Source organism: Lissotriton vulgaris, chromosome 5 (assembly GCF_964263255.1).
Source record: "Lissotriton vulgaris chromosome 5, aLisVul1.2, whole genome shotgun sequence".
NCBI lineage: Eukaryota > Metazoa > Chordata > Amphibia > Caudata > Salamandridae > Lissotriton > Lissotriton vulgaris.
Window position 1 is genome coordinate 1278471137 of NC_141693.1, and position 20118 is coordinate 1278491254.

The 20118-nt window shown below is 46.1% G+C and overlaps 1 protein-coding gene across 2 annotated transcripts in view; it reads right to left on the reverse strand.

Annotated features, from left to right (window-relative positions):
• UBE2T (ubiquitin conjugating enzyme E2 T) overlaps positions 1–20118 on the reverse strand; it is a 146966-nt gene that overhangs the window by 42673 nt on the left and 84175 nt on the right. For both annotated transcript variants that reach the window (XM_086923129.1, XM_086923130.1), the window contains one exon: positions 18373–18456. In XM_086923129.1, the coding sequence (XP_086779255.1) occupies positions 18373–18456 (84 nt within the window). The remainder of the gene's footprint in view (positions 1–18372; positions 18457–20118) is intronic.

The window sequence follows — 20118 nt, forward strand, 5'->3', positions numbered from 1 at the left end:
AGCTGGAAGCACGCCAAACTCAGCGCTCTACTAAAGACGCCATCAGCCGACCCCACCGACCTCAAGAACTACCGCCCCATCTCGCTGCTCCCGTTTCCTGCAAAAGTCATCGAGAAGACCATCAACAAGCAGCTGGCCGCCTTCCTCGAGACGAACGGATCCCTCGACCTCTCGCAGTCTGGCTTCCGGGCCAACCACAGCACCGAGAACGCCCTGGGCGCAGCTACCGATGACATCCGAGCCCTGCTCGACAACGGAGAAACAGCGGCCCTCATCCTCCTAGACCTCTCCGCGGCCTTCGATACGGTCTGCCACCGAACCCTAGTGCAGCGCCTCAACAATGTCGGAATCCAGGAGAAGGCACTGGAATGGATCACCTCGTTCCTCGCCGGAAGGACACAGAGAGCCCGCCTCCCCCGTTCAGATCAGAAGCCACGAAGTCATCTGCGGCGTTCCTCAAGGCTCCTCGCTCAGCCCAACCCTCTTCAACGTCTACATGACCCCCCTCGCAGCCATCGCACGCCAACACAACCTCAACATCATCTCCTACGCCGACGACACCCAGCTGATCCTCTCCCTCACCAACGACCCCGCCACCGCCAGAGCCAACCTACACGAAGGGATGACAGACGTAGCCAAGTGGATGATGAGCAGCCGCCTGAAACTGAACTCGGACAAGACGGAAGTCCTCATCCTGGGATCTTCACCCTCCGTCTGGGACGACTCCTGGTGGCCCCACGCCCTGGGCAGCGCACCCAAACCAACAGACCACGCACGCAACCTGGTCTTCATCCTGGACTCCTCTCTCTCCATGAACAGACAAGTCAACGCCGTCTCCTCGTCATGCTTCCAACATCCTGCGCATGCTACGGAAGATCTTCCGGTGGATCCCCACAGAGACTAGGAAGACTGTCACCCAGGCCCTCGTCACCAGCCGTCTGGACTATGGCAACTCTCTCTACGCCGGAACCACCGCCAAACTCCAAAACAGACTCCAGCGGATCCAGAACGCCTCAGCACGACTCATCCAGGACATCCCCCGTCGCAGCCATATCTCCGGACACCTGAGAGATCTGCACTGGCTCCCGGTCAACAAGAGAATCACCTTCCGTCTCCTCACCCACGCACAAAAGGCCCTACACAACCAAGGCCCAGGATACCTCAACAGCCGCCTCAACTTCTACGCTCCCACACGCCAACTTCGATCAACCGGCCACGCCCTCGCCGCCGTTCCCCGGATCCGAAGAGCCACCACAGGAGACAGGTCCTTCTCCTACCTGGCCGCCAAGACTTGGAACTCCCTCCCGACCCACCTCCGCCTGACCCAGGACCACCTCGCCTTCAGGAAGCAGCTCAAGACCTGGCTTTTCGAGCAGTAGCGGACCCTCCCTCCCCTAGCGCCTTGAGACCCTCCGGGTGAGTAGTGCGCTATATAAATGCTGTGATTTATTGATTGATTGAGCAAGTTAATATAGAGTTAGTATGAAACATAATACACCTATCTCTTGTTCTAAACCCTCAATTCTGTTGATGGTTATTATACTTTATTTTAACAATCCTCCTATAGCTCACCTTCCTCATTTTTAGGGACCTTTAGGTGTGTCAATAATATCACAGAGAAATGAGATGGACGCTCTTGGAAGGAGATTCTTTTCATTCCTTGAGGGGTGATCTGGATTTGTCTCCTGGCCTTGATATACGTCAGACCTGTACTTTCGTTGGTGGTCCAACAACAAGTGACTTCCTATAGCTTCTTACGTTCTCACTGCGAGGCATAAGTGGGTCTTTCTGGAGTTGGGCGCGATGTTGACGCTTGTATAGCCCCTTCCTGATAGATGTCCATAATAGATGTATATATTGAGTTCAGTCATTTCTCCAGTGTTTAACAGTCATCATTCTTTGGTTTTCCCATCTATGAACACCAGGCCTAACAAGCCGCAAACAATGTCCCACAGTTTTAGCAAACCACAGCTGCCTGCCAGGTTTGATTTAGACATGTGTTACAAGTGTAAAGTTTGCTGTAACACGTGCTCTTCCCCTGGTTCAGGAATTGTCTATCTCTAGAACATTAATGCAAGCGTGATTGCTTGGGTAAATGTCCGCAAGAGTATTACATTCATGTATATCATTATTTATTGTTTAGTGTATACCTGTTCCACTTTTCTGTTGTGGTCACTGATAAGATTTCTATTTTAATAGTCTGAGGGTTTTGAAGCATGAAAGAGGTTTCATGAGACTTTGTTGCCAGGTTATGCACTTCCTTGGGCATTCCACAGAGCCAAAATTCACTGACCACATTAAAATAACAAAGAAAATAAGTGATGGGGAAGAGTCCTTTATTGAGAACTACTCCCTTAAAAAGACTTGGATACCATCTGTTTTTATTCCAGGTAGTGTTTGATAAGCAACTGTGTGCAGGTCCCTTGTTGCCTGATGTACTGATCACTTTCCACAATTCACCAATTCTTTATCAAAGATCTCCCTTTTATGCCCCCCCCTCCTATTTTCTCTTTCTACAGTACAATTTTTATGACCCAACCACCATTGGTGGTTCATCTGTGTTCTCCTATGGGTCTAGTGACAAGTCTCTTTCTTCATTTGGTGCCAAGTCGCAGGATGGCTGACATCTGAAGCTCTACCCGCAGATTTTCCCATGCTACTTACTCTCTTTAGTGTCCTTTGAGTCAGCGAACACACATCACCAGGCCTACAGGGCTCAGCAATTCACTCGGAGTGCTACCTTGCCTCATGGCCTGCATCATCAATGTCAAAATAACTGAGAGCATGCAGACTATCCAGTCAGGGGTTCCATCTGACCCTTGCCCACACCACGCTTCACCAAGGGAATCCAACCGATAAGCACGCTAACACTAGCATGCATTCTCAATGCCTCCATCAACTCAGCCGAATTTTCAGACACCTGGAACCAAGCAACTGTCATGTCCTTGCTTAAGAAACCATTGCCTGATCCAGCCACGCTTTTCAACTACAGACCTGCCTTCACTCCTACCATAGCCAGCAAAGGTCTTAGGGAAACTAATCAACTGACGCCTAACTGACCACCTCAGTAACAACCACCTCTACGATGCCAAGCAATCTAGATTCAGACCCAAACACAGTATAGAAACTGCATTAATCACAGCCACAGATTACATCCGCACGATCCTCGACAGAGGAGACTCAGCACCCCTCCCTCTCCTGGATCTCTCTGCAACATTTAACACAATCTCACATCCCAGCCTGATCAGGTGCCTACATGAAATTGCATCCAAGGACCTACTCTCCGCCTATTTGCTCCTTCTGAACAGATAAGATACAAGCTGTCAACCTGGCACCTTACTCCTCAGAAGCCGGCAAACTCATCTATGGAGTTCCTCAAGACTCATCGCTCAGCCCCATCTTCTTCAACACATACATGATCCCTCTTGACAAACATCATTCGTTCACACAATATCAAAATCCTCTCCTATGCAGACGAGACACAACTAAATTCTCCCTCTCGGACAAGACCCCAACACAGGAAACATGTTGTTAAAACATTTAACACAAAGACTTAAAAGCAGGCAGATAATACAAGCAGTAGCCATAATTTATGAACATGGTGTGCACTTAAAGGCAACATGACAAAAGACAAATTGGGGTACAGGTTGTTAGAAGAATGAGCCTACCTTGTCTCATACAGGGGAGTGTAAACCCCACAGTCTATCTGCCATTTCTTCATTTGGATAAAAGTATATGCCATTTTCCTCTGAATAAATTAGCATTTAGTAACACTTGGCTAATGCAGTTACTAGCGCAATTATCTAGCTAACTAATTTGTATAGTTATTAAAACTGTATTTTGTTTTACAAAATGATTGTATTTGTACAATGCTGGAAACATTAGATCATAACACATTCATATAAGATGTGTTCATTTTCAAACTAGTTAGATAAAATGACAGCTTGGTTCATGACATATTTCTAGATACTCATGTGTATCCCAATCTGTTAGTTTGATGTCTTGTCATATGATATCGTTTTCTATAATCTGTGGTCAATGTTGCTTTTATTTAAGTCTTTTTTCATGTCGCTTTTATGTGCACGCAATGTACATAAATTACCGCTGCTGCTTGGATGGTCTGCTGTTTTTAAGTCTTTGTCTGATATGTTTTTTAGCAGCCCCGAAAACGTCCCTAATGCCTTGGGACGAAATGCGTTGGTTATGTCCTTGTTCCCTTTTAAAGTGGAAGTAAAGAAAAAGAAAGAACATTAAAAATACACACAACTCACGATTGTTTGGGTTTGATTGCTATACATTCATTGTTACTCTGTTTCTTGACTTCTTTGGGATATTAGACCTGGTGCAAATACTTGTTGTAGACTCACGTAATGCATGAGTGCTTCTAACGTTTATTGTGATTATTTTAATTATTAGGGCATTCTGGACGGTTGTCCCTGTGCATGATCACCTTATCTTGCAGGATCTATATATTGTGTGTGATAATATTGAACCAAAACCGTTCTAGTGGTTCTTTCTAAAAGAAACAAGCTCACCGCCTGCGTGGCCGAAGTCGCTAACTGGACGAAGGCCAACTGTCTCAAGCTCAACTAGACAGAAGAAGTGATCGTCTGCAAAAATATCTCACTACGCCAGAAACCTCAGAATAATCCTGGACATGACCCTACAAGTCAAAGCAGTCACTGCATCCTGATTTTACATACTAAAGATGCTTAGGAAGGGCTTCAAATGGCTCCCAAGAAAACAAAAAAAACTACCACTCATGACCTAGTCACCAAAGGGAACACCCTCTATGCCCAGATCACCAGGCAACTCACTACAAGACTACAAACTATCCATAATTCGCCAGCAAGACTTCTCCTCAACCTCCCACCTAGAACTCACATCATACCACACCTCAGGGAACTAAACTGCCTCCCAATACACAAACCTACCCAATTCAGACTCCTCACACACACATTCAAGGCACTACACAATGCAGGCCCTACCTACCTGAACAGTTACATCTCCTTCCACCAAACACTCAAACACCCCAGCTACACAGGACTCCTACTCGGAAGTATCCCACACAGACACTGAACCAGATCAAGAGGAAGGGAGTACTTTTGCATCGCTCCTAAAGCGTGTAATTACATCCCGCTCCACATCAAGCCTCCTTTCTTCTTGAATTCTGCAAGAAGTTGAAGACCAGACTTTTCAATTAAACTAACTCAAATAGGCAGGTGGTGTGGCTTAGCCGAGCAGCAAAATGGCCACCCATGGAGAAGGCTCTGCTGGCCAAGGAAAAATACTTCACTTATTAGCACTGCCCGGCGGAACTCATATTGTCACAATACAGGAACGGGTGTGCAGACCTTGTAGCTGTGATCCTTGGCGCCAGAGCATGAAAAGCGTTGTTGGGATTGCTTCCGGTGCTCCGGGCCAGAGTTGGGGAAGATAGGCTGTCGGGCGCCGGAGGATCGCTGCACACCATGCCGGATACGGACTGCCGAACTGAGTTCGACCTGAGACTGTTGGCCTGCGGGGAAGATCGCCTGCGGCGCATACCCGACACTCTATGATTGCGGGGTGTAGGTGAGGTGCATAAACCCCACCCCGACTTCGGGACTGGTGCGGCAGCTGTTGTGCTGGGCGTCAATGCCGCAGTGTGGCCAATAAATAGTAGCTGGTGCTGGACTGGCCTAGACTGCGAGATCTGTGGAGCACAATAGTGTGAGAAGGAGAGCTGCACTAGGGTGGGCCTTGACTAGACTACAGGAAGTGCGGCGGGATAGCCGATCCCCCGATGAAGAAGGCATGCAAAGATGGCGTTGGGTGCTCAGGAGCCCAAGTTGCCTTAGAAGCTGTAGACAGCACGTATATACTTGCCTTACTAGCGCGCAGGTACAACATCCTGGCCCTACACAAAAATAGAAATCTTTGCACCGACCACCTGTAGGAGCTACGCTGAGGAGCCGGTACACCCTAAAGAGCAGAGTGAGTTGGATTTAACAGAAAACATTTGCCTGACACGGCTCCTGATCACAGGGAGAGTGCGCCCAGTATCCTGTAAGGAATGGAAGCGGATGATATGCACAGAGTACCCTAACCAGATCCCTGTGGTCTGTCGGTATGGGGAGGGGTTGCTACTGCCCAGTGTTGGGGGACTACCGATATCGGGCCACAGTGGGGCCAACACATATTACGCGGTCGTGGTTGGTGTGTATTCTGCTGTAGCGAACACAAGATGGGGAAAACAGACGCCAAGCAGTCGAAAATCAGATTTGACAATAAAAGGCAGACCCGACACACAGGTGCATAGGCGCTGCAGTATACAGACGCGTCCTTTAGGGAAGAACCTGAGGAATCAGATATTGACCTCCGTACTAAACTATTGGCGGTACAGTGTAGCCTGAAGACCATAGACGGAAAACTGGACGCTTTTAATGCCAGCTTGGATCAAGTACGAAAAAAAGTGGATATACACAAAAACAGCTGGATACGCTAGAGAAAATAGCAGCAGATGCACAGGAGTACCAAGTTGACACCATGGAAGAGATGCTACAGATGTAGCAAACCCTCTCAGTTATAACAGCCAATAACAAAGACCTGAAAGGCCACCCCCGGCGCCATAACCTGCACATCACGGGAGTGCCTGAAACCACTGCTATGTTGACAATGGAAAAATATGTGGAATCACTGCTCAGAGACTTATTTGGCACAGATCTATCTACCATGTTTATAGTGGAGAGAGCCCATCGCTCTCTGGGCCCTTAACCCCTGGTCGGATACACCCCTCGGCCCAATATTGCACAAATATTAAATTACTGGGCACCAGGCGAGAGAACGTGGCACTATCAAGCATCAAGGTAACACTCTAGCCTTCTACCCTGACATCAACCCCGGGGAGCCCGCGCCACGTAGAGACTTCCTCCCTGTGAAAAGATAGCTTCAGTAGGTAGGAAAACCTTATGGTCTTCTCTCCCCAGAAAAACTACTTATCAGTCAGCGTTGGAATTTGCCAGACACATAGGTGATCCAAAATATTCCCCCTCAACATGCCCAAGATCTGGGGCAAATACCACTCTGAGTGACAATGACTAATCCTCTATCCTGCTAATTCCGAACATAAAGCAAGCACCCTAACAACCCTGATAAAAATGTAAAAGGTCAGTGCAGAGGCCCGATTCTGGTGGTTTTAAATGAGACACATGACTGCTATCTTCCTAGCCAGAATGTCCACCGGGCACTTGATAGGATTGGCCACCTCACTGGATGTGGTGAGGCTGTTTGTCGGTGACCCCCAGTTCCCCAAGGGAGAGCTCCCATTTTGGCATGCGTTTGCATGAGGTTATGTTGTTGGGGTGGAGGGGTGGGTATGGGGTCACAACCTTATTGGGGGGCGGGGGGGGGGGGGGGTTGGTGTGGTTGGGTGGGGGCAGGTTTTCAAGTTGTTTTTGGGGTCATGCGAGAGTTCAATGTCTATTGTTATGCTAGGGTGAATGGAGGCCCGAGCATACATTCAGCACAATCAACAAACGCACTGGTCAGGAATTGGGTGACAGGGTGGACATGGGAGGCAAACGCAACATCCTCGGTGCGGCACTGGGGCTGTCCACAGTGGATCTCACATCACATAAAACTAAGATGACATCAATCATGTTCCTAACTTGGAACATTTACGGTCTGAATGACCACAGGAAGTCACGACTGGTACAGTCCTACTTACTCTGGCCCAAAATTGATGTGTGCTTCGTACAGGAAACCAATCTTACGACTGAATCACTACCTAGGTTGCGTTCCAGATGCTGGGGCCATGCATATACAGCAAAATATTTAAACTACTCAACCGCAGAGACTTGGTCTGGACCACAATACAATCCCTGTTAGATCGATAAGGGAGATAGGTAATAGTGAATGGACACTTTGAAGGGAAGCGCATTACACTGGCGGCGGTATACTGCTGTAATACAGATGACCCAGAGTTTTATTTCAGGGTATGGGCAAGGTCATAAAAGTAGGTGGAGATACCGTGCTGGGGGGGGGGGGGGGGGGGGGGGGGAAGGGGAAGAGACTTTAATGTGATCCAAGATGATAAGAAGTATAGATTGGGTGCCGCCCGCTGCATGCACAGCAAGGCCATGGCAGAGCTGTAGTCCTTTATGGAGGAGAGCTAGTTTGTTGACATTTGGAGGCAGATGCACCCGGACACACTGGAGGGCACCTGCCTCTCCACGCACGACACAGAGTGGTCTAGATTAGACTTCTGGTTGTTGACAAAAGACGCTGTCTCCAGGACCATGGAAACTGAACACATGCCACACACACTGTCGGACCATGCACCAGTATTGCTCAAATTATTGCTCCCACAAACAGTCCAGAGGGCCTTTAAGTGGCAAAAAAAGTATTACAAAAATGTATAATAATCACACACACACAGTGTCAGGATACCCTCGCAGGTGAAAGCGCGCTTTAAGAATACACCTAACAGAACCCCTCTTTTTCCTGGCCACAGTCTTCCACTGGTGCAGTTGTCGGTCTCCGTGCAGTTGTGAGAAAATTAAGCTGTGCTCAGTTGAATCTTCAAAAGGCCTATTCCACTTTGTTCTGATCTATTTAGGACTGCACAGGTGCAGTTAAAGGGACTCCAGGCTGACAACACATTCAGACAATCACTCAAACAGCAGTCTGATTTCGTCCACTCTAGTACTTCCGTTTGGCAGGCTATCAGTGGGCGAGTCTCGGCAGAGTCTAGATGGATGCAGCAATGTTCCTCTGCACAAAGCCCTGCCTCATTTCCACTGTTTTTGAAAAATAAGAGACTTGCATGGTATGCTGTTCTTCTCACTAATGGTTTTTACCAATGCTTTTTTCCTATGTTTTAAGTGATACTCATGACTGTTGTCACCATACATAATATGCAGTCATGCACTTTTTAATCTGGTGGAAAATATGAAACTATGGGTAAAACTAAACATTTAACACATGCCTGATTTCGGGCCAATTCAGTCTCTGAACCAGATTGATGATACCCTATCCAAGAACGCTAAGATCTATGATGGTAGTCGTAAACGACTCTGGGCCTGAAAAAAGCCAGACTTCCCGACTGGTTTTTTAAACAGTGACTGAAACAAACTGACCCAGGTAAGGGGGTTGATATTGATCCCTAATGCCTTCTAACCAGTCTTTTAATCCTGCCTTTGCAAACTAAACTAAATGAATTAGTAGGCTAGCGCCAGGTAATTGTAGCTGTGTTATGGCCCCATTCCCTTCAACAACAAGCAACAGTACAACATGGATAGCATCTAATCTTTGAAAAGCAAGGAAATAGATCTTCTACTTAGTGTTCCTTGTTTTGAGTCCACCCAAGCATGAGAAGAGTCTCATGCTGTGGTTTTGGGGCAAAATCAGTGATGAAGCATACCTCGGTGTCAGACATCTTTTTAACAGAAATTTCTTTAAGGTGAATAATTAAATGCCATATTTCCCTACCACCTACAACGGCTGGTCATACTTTTAGTTGAATATTTTAAGTCATATGCTGAACAGCACCAAATCATATGCTTATTTATTAACAGTAGATGTACACAGAAACGCACACTACTGGGGTGTCCTCGAGGTGAGAGGAGCAAGAATGGCTGGGGAAACAGGAGAATACAGAGCTAAGAATATGAAGCTACAACAGTCACTTTCAGTGGAAATACAGAATTACTGAAATACAACAGTACACCATGGAAGTAGTATTACAGAGATAACAACACAATAAGATCATGGACGGAATGCTGAACATTGTCAAACATTCACTCCCAGTCACAGATCTGTGTTAAATCCAGATCATTGTGACTGGGGGTGAATGTTTGTATTGTTCAGCATTCCGTCCATTATTTGTTCTTTTTGTCACCTTAAGTGGGAAGGGTATGTCCAGACACGGGTCCCTTGCTTACTGTGACACTGGATTCATGCTAGCCTGGCTGATGAGGGGGTGATACTCTGAAACTGGTCCCAGGTTACTTGTTTCTGGTCCAGGGAAGTTCGAGTTGGACTGTTCCCTTGAGCAGCAGGGTAAAGACTGATTTGCATATGGCTGGGTCCAAACTGAGGTAGCGTGGTGAGGAAAAAAGACAACGGATTAAATCCAGATCTTTGTGCCTGTGGGTGAATGTTTGCATTGATGGGCATTTCGTTTATCATTTGTTCTTTTTGTTTTTACATAGGTACCGGTCCGGTCTTAGTGACCATTTGAATAGCTAGGTGGGGTTGAGTGCTCCTGGAGGACTACAGGAGAATTCCAGGGCCACGATCCACAGACACTGAAGGTGTGGCAGCCAGCTTTAGCTTTTCTAAACTGGGGGACAAAAGAAACTTGGTGGCTTAGGGTGAAAGTATCCGAGAAGCATGTTTTGGGAGACTTTTTAAAATGAGGAAAGGATACCCTTTTAGGTGAATGGCTCCACATAAGACAAAGTTGTTTGAACTGTATTTCTTTTGTTAGAGTAATGGGGAGTCATTGATGAAGTGAAAGTTGGGGAAGATTAGGGGAACTTTGTTCCCCATATCTTCCCCAAAGAAGGAGAAGGATTATGGTCCAGGCCCTTTTACTCTCTCGCCTGGACTATGGGAATGCCTTATATCTGGGAGCCCCTCAGGCTACGATCAACAAGTTACAAATAAAACAGAACTGTGCAGCCTGTCTGCTCATCCAGACCCCACATTGGCAATCTGCAAGACTAGCACTGAGTAAACTTCATTGGCTCCCGATTTCATCTAGGAGACAATTTAAAGCCATGTGTCTGGCTCATAAAACCATCTGGAAGACTGGCCCGGCTATCATGCACCCTCTCTGGTCACCTCCAATCTCCCCCACAGAACTTTGTGCTCAAGCTCTTTGTGCCTGGCCACCACCAAGAAGATCCGTAAAGCGAGATGGGGCGGACGATCCTTCTCGTATAATGCTGCAATGATGTGGAACGCTCTCCCCCTAGTCGTCCGAGAGAACTATAACCTCCTGGCCTTCAGAAAGCTCTTAAAGACCCATCTATTTAGATCGCTTCCATAGCATTGCTGGTCTGACCTTCTCTGCCATTCTATTAATCAGTGCTGCGAGGCCTCAGGGTAGTCATGCACTACAGAATTAGAATTTCATTCATTCATTCAACTTTGTGTAGTCTAATGAGAAGATAAGTGATGGCATTCTGCTCTCTTTGGAGATGATGGACGGGGAAAATAATTATGGCTCAGTAGAGATGGTTACCTAAGTCTATGAAAAAACAGATGAAGGCAGAGTCATGAGACTCTGACCAGTAGTTTAACAAAACTTGAGGAAGCCCCCCTGCAAGGTACATGGAGGGGACACTCTCCGGACTTAATCAAGAGCCCTCAGGTCAGGGTACTGTGCTGAGGGACCCCCAAATCGCAGGGGTTGTGGGGCCTATGTTACACCACTGACTCCGACTCCAGTAACTACCCTGCATCCATCAATGAAGTGCAACATCTGACAATGGCATGGATTCTATACACTGCTTTATCCCTAACACAGATAATGTCCAATTCTACTGAAGCTGTGTTTCTGAACAGGGAAGATACTTAGAGACTTCATTATCTAAACAAAAGAGACAGCATCAAATTCTATTGTGGCACCACTACTAATGTACCCACCCAATAGGCATTCTCACCAACTTCAGTAAGTAAAACGGCACAACTACAATCAGTTCAGCCTCTTGCTTCTCTCATTACATTCAAAGCAAGTATCCACCAGCCACATCCCTAAAACCTTAGATTCTTGAACACAGTTACCCAAGGAATACAATAATGAACCATCTTCGGAGCACATCCATACTAAATTAATTCTAGATTTACAAATTCAATATACTCACTGTAAAACTAAGCCTGTATCACCCTTTCACCTAAAGCACACGTTGTCGTACTCCTAATATTAACGGTGTCTGCAATTATCCATACTCCAAGATATAAGGACATCAGGCTTGGGCATGTTTAGTAAGAAATTTCCTTCCAAGAATGGCCACACACAAATCACACTCTGGTTTCGTCATGGATAGATTTAAAAAACAAACGGACAACAGAGTCTCAAAATCATGACAGTAAATCGCTGAAATGCTAACTACAGGTGTGATGTGTTGCAGGAGAAAAAAAGACAAATAAGCTTGCCAGCTTTAAGAATGTATTTACACGGTTAAAGTGAAGATGGCTAATTCACATATTATAATAAAAGCTCCCAGTTTTCTGTTTTCACAGATTTTAACAGATAACATATGTTGTAAGTAGATTAGGTAGTCAGCAGGACACGTCTTCAGGTTATTAAGATAGATTTATTAAGTTAGTACAGCAGAGCAGTAAACCTCACAGCTGACCAGACCACCAACAGCCAAGGCTGGAATCCTCACATGCCAGATAAAACAATCTTAGGTACTATGGGAGATTGGTATGAATGGAACACTAAGAAAGGACTACCGACACCAAGTAGCCATATTGAAGTAAGTATAAATATACAACATATCTTCTCCCTTTACAGATACAACAAAAATGAAAGACTCAAACACATAGTAAGAGTTAAAGCATGGACAACAAGAAGAAGAAAACATAACACGTAGGAGGTCAGCGACATCATGGACTTCCAGATCACGAAGGAAGAGAATCAGGATCAAGATGAGAATGATGATGAAGATCATGATGACCACCTTCTCCCCTTCGATTGACAAAACAAGAAGAGCCAGTCTACTCTCTACAATCCGTCATTGTGGCCAGCAAAAACGGGAATAGACAGTTTACTTTCTCCAATCAGTATTTTTCCGTCGCGGCTTCTCGCTCAATGTTGAACATAGAACAGTTCAACAAGTGCCTCAATGGGTCAAAAGTTCTGGAAGGATATTCCAGTAGAAAAATTTAGAGCCAGATCTCTTGTCCAAGATGAAGTTCGGGACCAGGTGTCTAGGTTCTGGTTCTTATTCTCGAGTTATGGGCCTCTAGTTGTCATTCGGGCCTCTGGGTTACCCTTCAAATTTTATTTCTTTTGCGGGCAAACTGTCTCAGTACTGTGGGCTGTAAAGCCCGGTTCAAATCGGGGAACATTTATCCCGGTTCAAAGAACCACCTTGCCACAACTTTGTGTTGTGGTACTGGAGCTCTTGTCCGTCACAAATCTTAGGTCGTGAACTCTTCCGGTCCTGGGACACACTTTGTCCACTCCCGGTGCTGAGTCTGGGACATCTGTTGTCCCCTTCTAGTTCTGCCGGTCCTGGGATATCCATTGTCCTCTCCCGGTTCTTTGTTCTGCCGGTCTTGGGACTCCCTTTGTCCACTCCTGGTACTGATTCTGGGACATCCGTTGTCCCCTTCTAGATAGGTTGGAACCTTTTTTCTCGCTCTTTTTTCTTCTTCTGGGACCTTTGTCCCCTTTGTGGGCTCTCTGTTCCAGCTCTCAGTTGTGGTTCTGGGACTTTTGCACACCTCCAACTTTACCCACTGCCCAATATGGGTCCTTTGTCCCCTTAGACCACAGGACTCTCCATCTAGGTCTAGCGACACCATGTGTGGCACAGGATTTTTGCCCACTCCTACATGTGCCAACTGCCAGTTTGGGAATTTTTGTGGGGGATGTATTTCGTTACTACGCATGCTTTTACAACGCATGCCTTTACCACGCAGGTTTTACAACGCAAGTCGTTACAACGACTTGCGTTGGGGTCGCTGGATACTGAATAGTTTAATTTACTATTCCAACTCCAGTCCCCGTGGATAGTAGGAAAGGTTTTGGATAGTAAATTAAACGATTCCCTATCCTACAGCCCCCCCCAGCGCAAGTCGTTGTAATGACTTGCGTTGCAAAAGTTGTGTGGTAAAGGTACTGCGTGGTAAAAGTTGCGTTGTAAACGCTGTTCCCCGTTGTGGGCACTCTGTTGTGATTTTATGTCATAGTTCCAGGACCTATGCTCACTACCACATTCACCCACTGCTCATTATGGGCCCTTTGTACCCTCGGACCACAAGACTCTCCATCTAGGTCTTAGGACTCTTTCGTGGTAGTGAGTCACTGTCCCTGGAATTCTTTATTTTTTATAGGCTGGGAAGAAATATGTTGCTATGAAGGTATTACTATTTTTACAGTCTCCTTTGGTGATTCATAACTGTGTGCACTTAAGGTGCTTGACATATACTTTCCAAAATATCCAATTGCAGTTCGTTACTCTCTCCAAGGTTTTTAAATTAATTTTAAGTTTCGCTCACAACCGCACTATCACCTTCACATTTCTTCTGAGACTTGACTTAGTGCTTTAGAAAATCGCCTCCAAAACCATCACACAACATATGTGTATTCTCCAACATCAAATGTCTCATAGTACAAATCTCATAGTTGTTGTGATCCAACATGTCTGGTGGAACTTCACTCTGTTGCGTTTCATAGATGACTCATACTGCCAGATAAAAATGCTTTCACAAACCACTAGATGTTAAACCTCTCAGTACGTTTTATTAATCTCAAATGCAGCTTTCAGTTCTTTTGTACCGCCTGAGTTTTATTCTGGTTTTCCAAATGTAGATTTACTGTGTGACCTTCCTATTTGTCATTAAAAGGAACAAAATCACTGATGAAATACTTTAAAAATCCTCCAGATGGCACTGTTGTCCGATATTTTACACTACAAATGCCTTTAAACACGCTTGCTCGTGAGGTGAAACCCCTCATAAAATCAAATGTGATCCTTCTATCACCAAACCATATCATTGACGAAGACCCGTTAAATTCGAAGCTTATTTCCCAAGTTCACAGCTTATATTCCTTTGATGGGAAAGCCATAAAGCGCAGGGTAATGACCTTGAAAGTGCTATAAGACAGTAGAGATGCATACGCTCTCTTACCTTGACATCAAATTCATGTACCGGATGGCTTCAGTTTTAGAGGCGGGCCGTCACTTCATTAGCGGAGGTAAGTACAGGCAGCCCCCTTTCACTTAGGCTCTCAGACATTGCTATCTCGTGCCAGTTTGGCAGTTTCCTTTAATTACTCGGCGGTACTTCAGAAGAAAACAAATAAAGCATACAAAATATGGCAGCTTTAGGTCATGCGCCAAGACGGCCTGGAAGTCCTTCTACGGCCTCACGCTGGTAACTAGGCAACAGGGGAAGCACTGGAAGGCGTGCGGCGTAGGACACGCTGACCCTGCGCTAGCACCAACAACATTTCGATTACGTCATCAGTGTGAAGATGACTGTGCCGCATAAAGATCACTCTGAGCACAAAAAGGGACAAAATAGACTAGGTCAATCCTTTCCCCTCTTGAAATACGTACCAAGGTTCTTCAAGTAAGGTTTTAACTTGTTCCGTTTTGATGGGTTAGATTGCGGTCGGTTCCTTTTCAATCTTATTAAGAGTTTCGTTGAAAAAAGTACATCATTTGGATCTCGATGATTTCTCAGGTAAAATACATGTTTTTTAAAAACAAATTATTGATTGATTGCACACAAGGCGCAGCCCTCCGCATCCCGGAGAAGACTGCAAGCAAGTAGACAGCATCAGATGATTGGCAATCTAAACTTCATTTGAAAGAGAACATTTACCCACTCCACACCCTCCCCGCCCTCCACCCCCCCACTACCAACTTCCCCCTCCCAGATCCCTCTCTAACCCACTGCACGATATTGTCTTGTTCTTGAAATTAATTTCACATATAGAACAGTGTACACAATTCCTCAAATTTGGCCCCCTCACACCATTCCAGTGCAATCCTCTGGTTCTACTGGTGGCTCTAACCATAGACCCCTATAGTCCGCCCATCTTTTCCATATTTTGTAGTGTTTCCTAGGGCAACCCCGGGCCTCAAAAATAGGGTGCTCCAACCACATACAAAAATCTAGTCCCTTCTTCCACACCACTACTGGAGGAGCCAGTGGATCGTTCCAGGCCTGAGCCATATCTCTCTTGGCGACTGCGAGGCCCAACAACAACAGATGCCGTTTATATATATATTACCTCCCACCCCTTCTAATACATGCAAGAGGCCTAATTGCGGAGTACGAGGGAGTTCCCAACCCAACACCTCAGACAAACAGTCCCACACCCCTTTCCAAAACCTGACTAAAACACTACAGCTCCATACAGTGTGAATTAAGGTGCCCACCTCTTGGCCGCATCTCAAACAGTCTGGGGACTCAATCAGACCCGCCGGCCAAAGTCTCTCCCTAGTGTAATAGGCTCTGTGGAGATATTTGAATTGGATGGGTCTTAAGCGCATTGCAATAGCTGCACCTCGGGGGGCTTCAAGGGCTTCCCGGCAATCTTCCTCTTCCAGCGTTCCAACATCCCTATCCCAGGATTCCCGCAATTTGTGTAGAGAGGAGGAACAATGTGTAACTAGGGTCTGGTATATGCAGGATATTTTCTTATCTTCCAAATCGCCCATAAATACCTGCGCTTCTAGTGGGCTAAATTCAGGTAAGGAGTCGATCCCCTCCAGGTAAGGTGCAATGCCGTGGCGGAATTGTAGATATTTAAAGAATTGGGTCCGAGGCATGCCATATTCCTCGCTGAGATCCTGAAATGATTTAAGGGCCGTGCCGGTCATAACATTTCCCAACGTTGAAATTCCTATGCAGTCCCAGCTTCGGAAGCCCTGCAAGGACGCCAGTGCGGGCAAACAACCATTATGCCATAGAGGGGTCTCCTCAGTTAATGTACCCCACCATCCCATATGACGTAGCGCATGCCTCCAGATCCGGAATACTACCTGGGTAGCCTGTGGCAATCTCTTCTTCAACCGCGCAGAGTATAGAATTGTATGCAGAGTATCGGACCCCACAAGTTATCACTCAAGAGCATACGCAGTGTCCCCCCTATCTCCATACCACCATTCGCTCAGGATCAGGAGATGGGAAGCCTGATAGTACGACATTGCCAGCCCTCCACAGTATGTTGATAAGAAGCAGGTGCGCAGTCCAACACGCACTGCACCCCCCGCCCAAAGGAATTGTCCAAGCACTGAGTTAACTTGCCGAAACCAATGAGGTGAAATCGGGTAAGGGTGGTTCTGCAATTGGTATAGCAGACGTGCGAGGGCAACCATCTCAAAAATAGCCGACCGTGAGGGGCATACGGCAGCACGTCTTTATCTCTGTTCGACCCCGGTCGCAAACCGGCACTATGTTGCGCTCCCAGGAGACCATGAGTAAAATACAGGTTTAGTTTACAATACTAACAGCAAATGAGGAATTATACTGGCAGATTTAAAAGAGTTAACAGTTTCTTTTCTTATAGGAGGTTTTCTTTAAGATGACAGTTTCTTTACCTCAAGGTTCCTGCTGCAGTGGCATGATGTCTTGTTTGGGATTGTCTGTTAAATGCAGCTAGATTCTTCTTCCTTCTTACTTGCAGTAAATTTCACTTGATTCTCGCGCTTCACAGGTTTCTGGTTTCATTACTTCATGTTTCCGACTGCAATTTGGTGGGTTCTTGGTTGTGAGGTCTTGCTCGTTCTGCGCGGTTCTTCTTGGTCTTCTTCTCTGGAATGCTCCTCTGGGCTGTTCAGCGCAGAATGTCGCCAAAATGTAAGTAGATTAGGTAGGCAGCAGGACATGTCTTCAGGTTATTAAGATAGATTTATTAAGTTAGTACAGCAGAGCAGTAAACCTCACAGCTGACCAGATCATCAACTGCCAAGGCTGGAATCCTCACATACCAGATAGAACACTCTTCGGTACTATGGGAGATTGGTAAGATGAGAACACTAAGAAAGGACTACCGACACCAAGTAGCCATATTGAAGTAAGTATAAATACACAACAAAATACAGACAGAAAACCATCAGTTTTTCTGTCTGTAAATATTTTTAAATATCGAAAACAGGTCTGCTTTTTAGTTCTCTTTGATTAGGTCAATCATAACTGCTAGGCAAATCGCTGTTTAGACTAACATGCTAGGGTGTATAAAAACATTTCTCTAATGAAGCTTTAACCAGTTGTGCATTGTACTAAAGTTTCAATGACATGTTATTTGTATTGCATGTGAGTGACGCATTGTATATTGATTTGTGTAGCACTTAACACACAAGATGTTCAACTACAAGTGTAACTTGATATTTTTTAAATAATGTGAAAATATACTAGTTTCGGGTTAATCATTTTAGAGAACACAAAATAAATACGGACAAATACAAATAAAAAGAGCAAAAAACAAATTTGGATAATTACAGATGGAAATATCTAAAAAAATAAATACCATAAAACCGGCAGCCCTGATCATAAACAATCAAAGGGATGCTTGGACAAAACGAATTATAGACAAAACGAATTATGTACCAAAGGAAAATCATTCAGTCCCCCCATAGGCCAAGTTCTATTTTTTCATATTTACCAGACTAACAGATAAGGAAGTTTTAATCTTACCTCCTTCCTCTGAACAGCATGCTTCTCTGTCCAGATGGCAGCATTTTTTAAGAAAATCTGCTTGTTGTATTTATACTCGGATGACTAAAAAACATAAATGGATTAAAATAACGGGTGAGCTAATAGAATAGTTGTGGTGCTTGGTACAGATCATTCAAATGAAGTTACAGCTATGTGCAATTTATGTGGAAGATTTAGTGAAATGCAGACCACACCCTTGTCTGTGTAAAAGAGCACTGTAAAAAACACATAAGCGGAACACAGCTACAGTTTGCAAAGTTATGACACATTCAGTTTAGAATTATTGCAATAAATATCCTTTATTTTAAAACTTCATTGAATGGATCCACAACATATTGTGCTCGGTCAAGTAACGTGGGTGGATGCTACATGCATATTAAATATAAGTAGGTTAATTTTCGCTGAAGATTGGTTCAGTGCTACTGTTAGAATGAGAACTCAGCACATTGTTTTTACAAGGAAGAAAAAAGTTATTTATTTGTAAAAGAGTGGATGTTTTTTCAACACATCTTTGTGAAACTCACAGCCTTGCGGCATGATTTTCATTTACCTATCCGGTTATTTTAGGATTCTATTCAGAAGGTCTTATCACTTTAAGCTTGAACAATCTGGTTTTTCATGATCAGTGAATCACAATTCAGCGAGGACATCGCCGACTTCATCAGCCCGCATGCCCTCCCCTCCGCTGACTACATCCTCCTGGGGGACATCAACTTCCACCTGGAGAACAACAACGACCGCAACACCATCACCCTGCTCGCCAACCTCGGTCTCAAGCAGCTGGTGTCCACCCCCACCCACCTCGCCGGACACACACTCGACGCCGTCTTCTCATCCAGCAAAGACATCGCCTTCAGCCACGCCACCGGACTCCACTGGACGGACCACAGCTGCGTCCACTTCACCTTCAAAAGAACGACGATCCACCACCACCAGCAACAGGTTGCTCGAAGAAGCTGGAACAAGATCACAGCCGACCAGCTCGCCACTTCCCTGAGCCAGCACCCTCCCGCCAGCTCAGCGAACCCCAGCCAGGCCGCCGACAACCTCACGAAGTGGATCAGCAACTGCACGGACGAACTCGCCCCACTGAGGACCCCGCCCAGCAGACCCGGCAGCAAGAAGGCACCATGGTTCACCGACGAACTCAAGAGCTCCAAGAAGAACTGCCGAGCCCTCGAGAAAGCCTGGAGAAGGGAACCAACACCGGACAACATGACCACCCTCAAGCTTGCCACCCGGAAGCACCACCAACTGATCCGCGCCACCAAGAAAACTGCATTCAAGGACCGGCTGGACAACAACGCACACAACTGCAAGGAACTCTTCAACATCGTGAAAGAGCTCTCCAACCCCAACGCCGGAAACAACGACATCACCCCATCGCAAGACCTCTGCAACTCCCTCGCCTCCTACTTCCACAACAAGATCGCGGACATACACAACAGCTTCAGCACTCAACCGACGCACGCCACGACCGAACCACCACCCCCCACCACCACCCTCCGCGCCTGGACTCCGATCAGCACCGAAGACACCGTCCGCATGATGAACTCCATCCACTCCGGATCTCCAACCGACCCCTGCCCTCACCACGTCTTCAACAAGGCCGACGCTGTCATCGCACCCCACCTGCGGGACATCAGACACCTCCTTCGACACCGCCACCTTCCCGGAGAGTTGGAGGCACGCCAAACTCAGCGCCCTACTCAAGAAACCTACAGC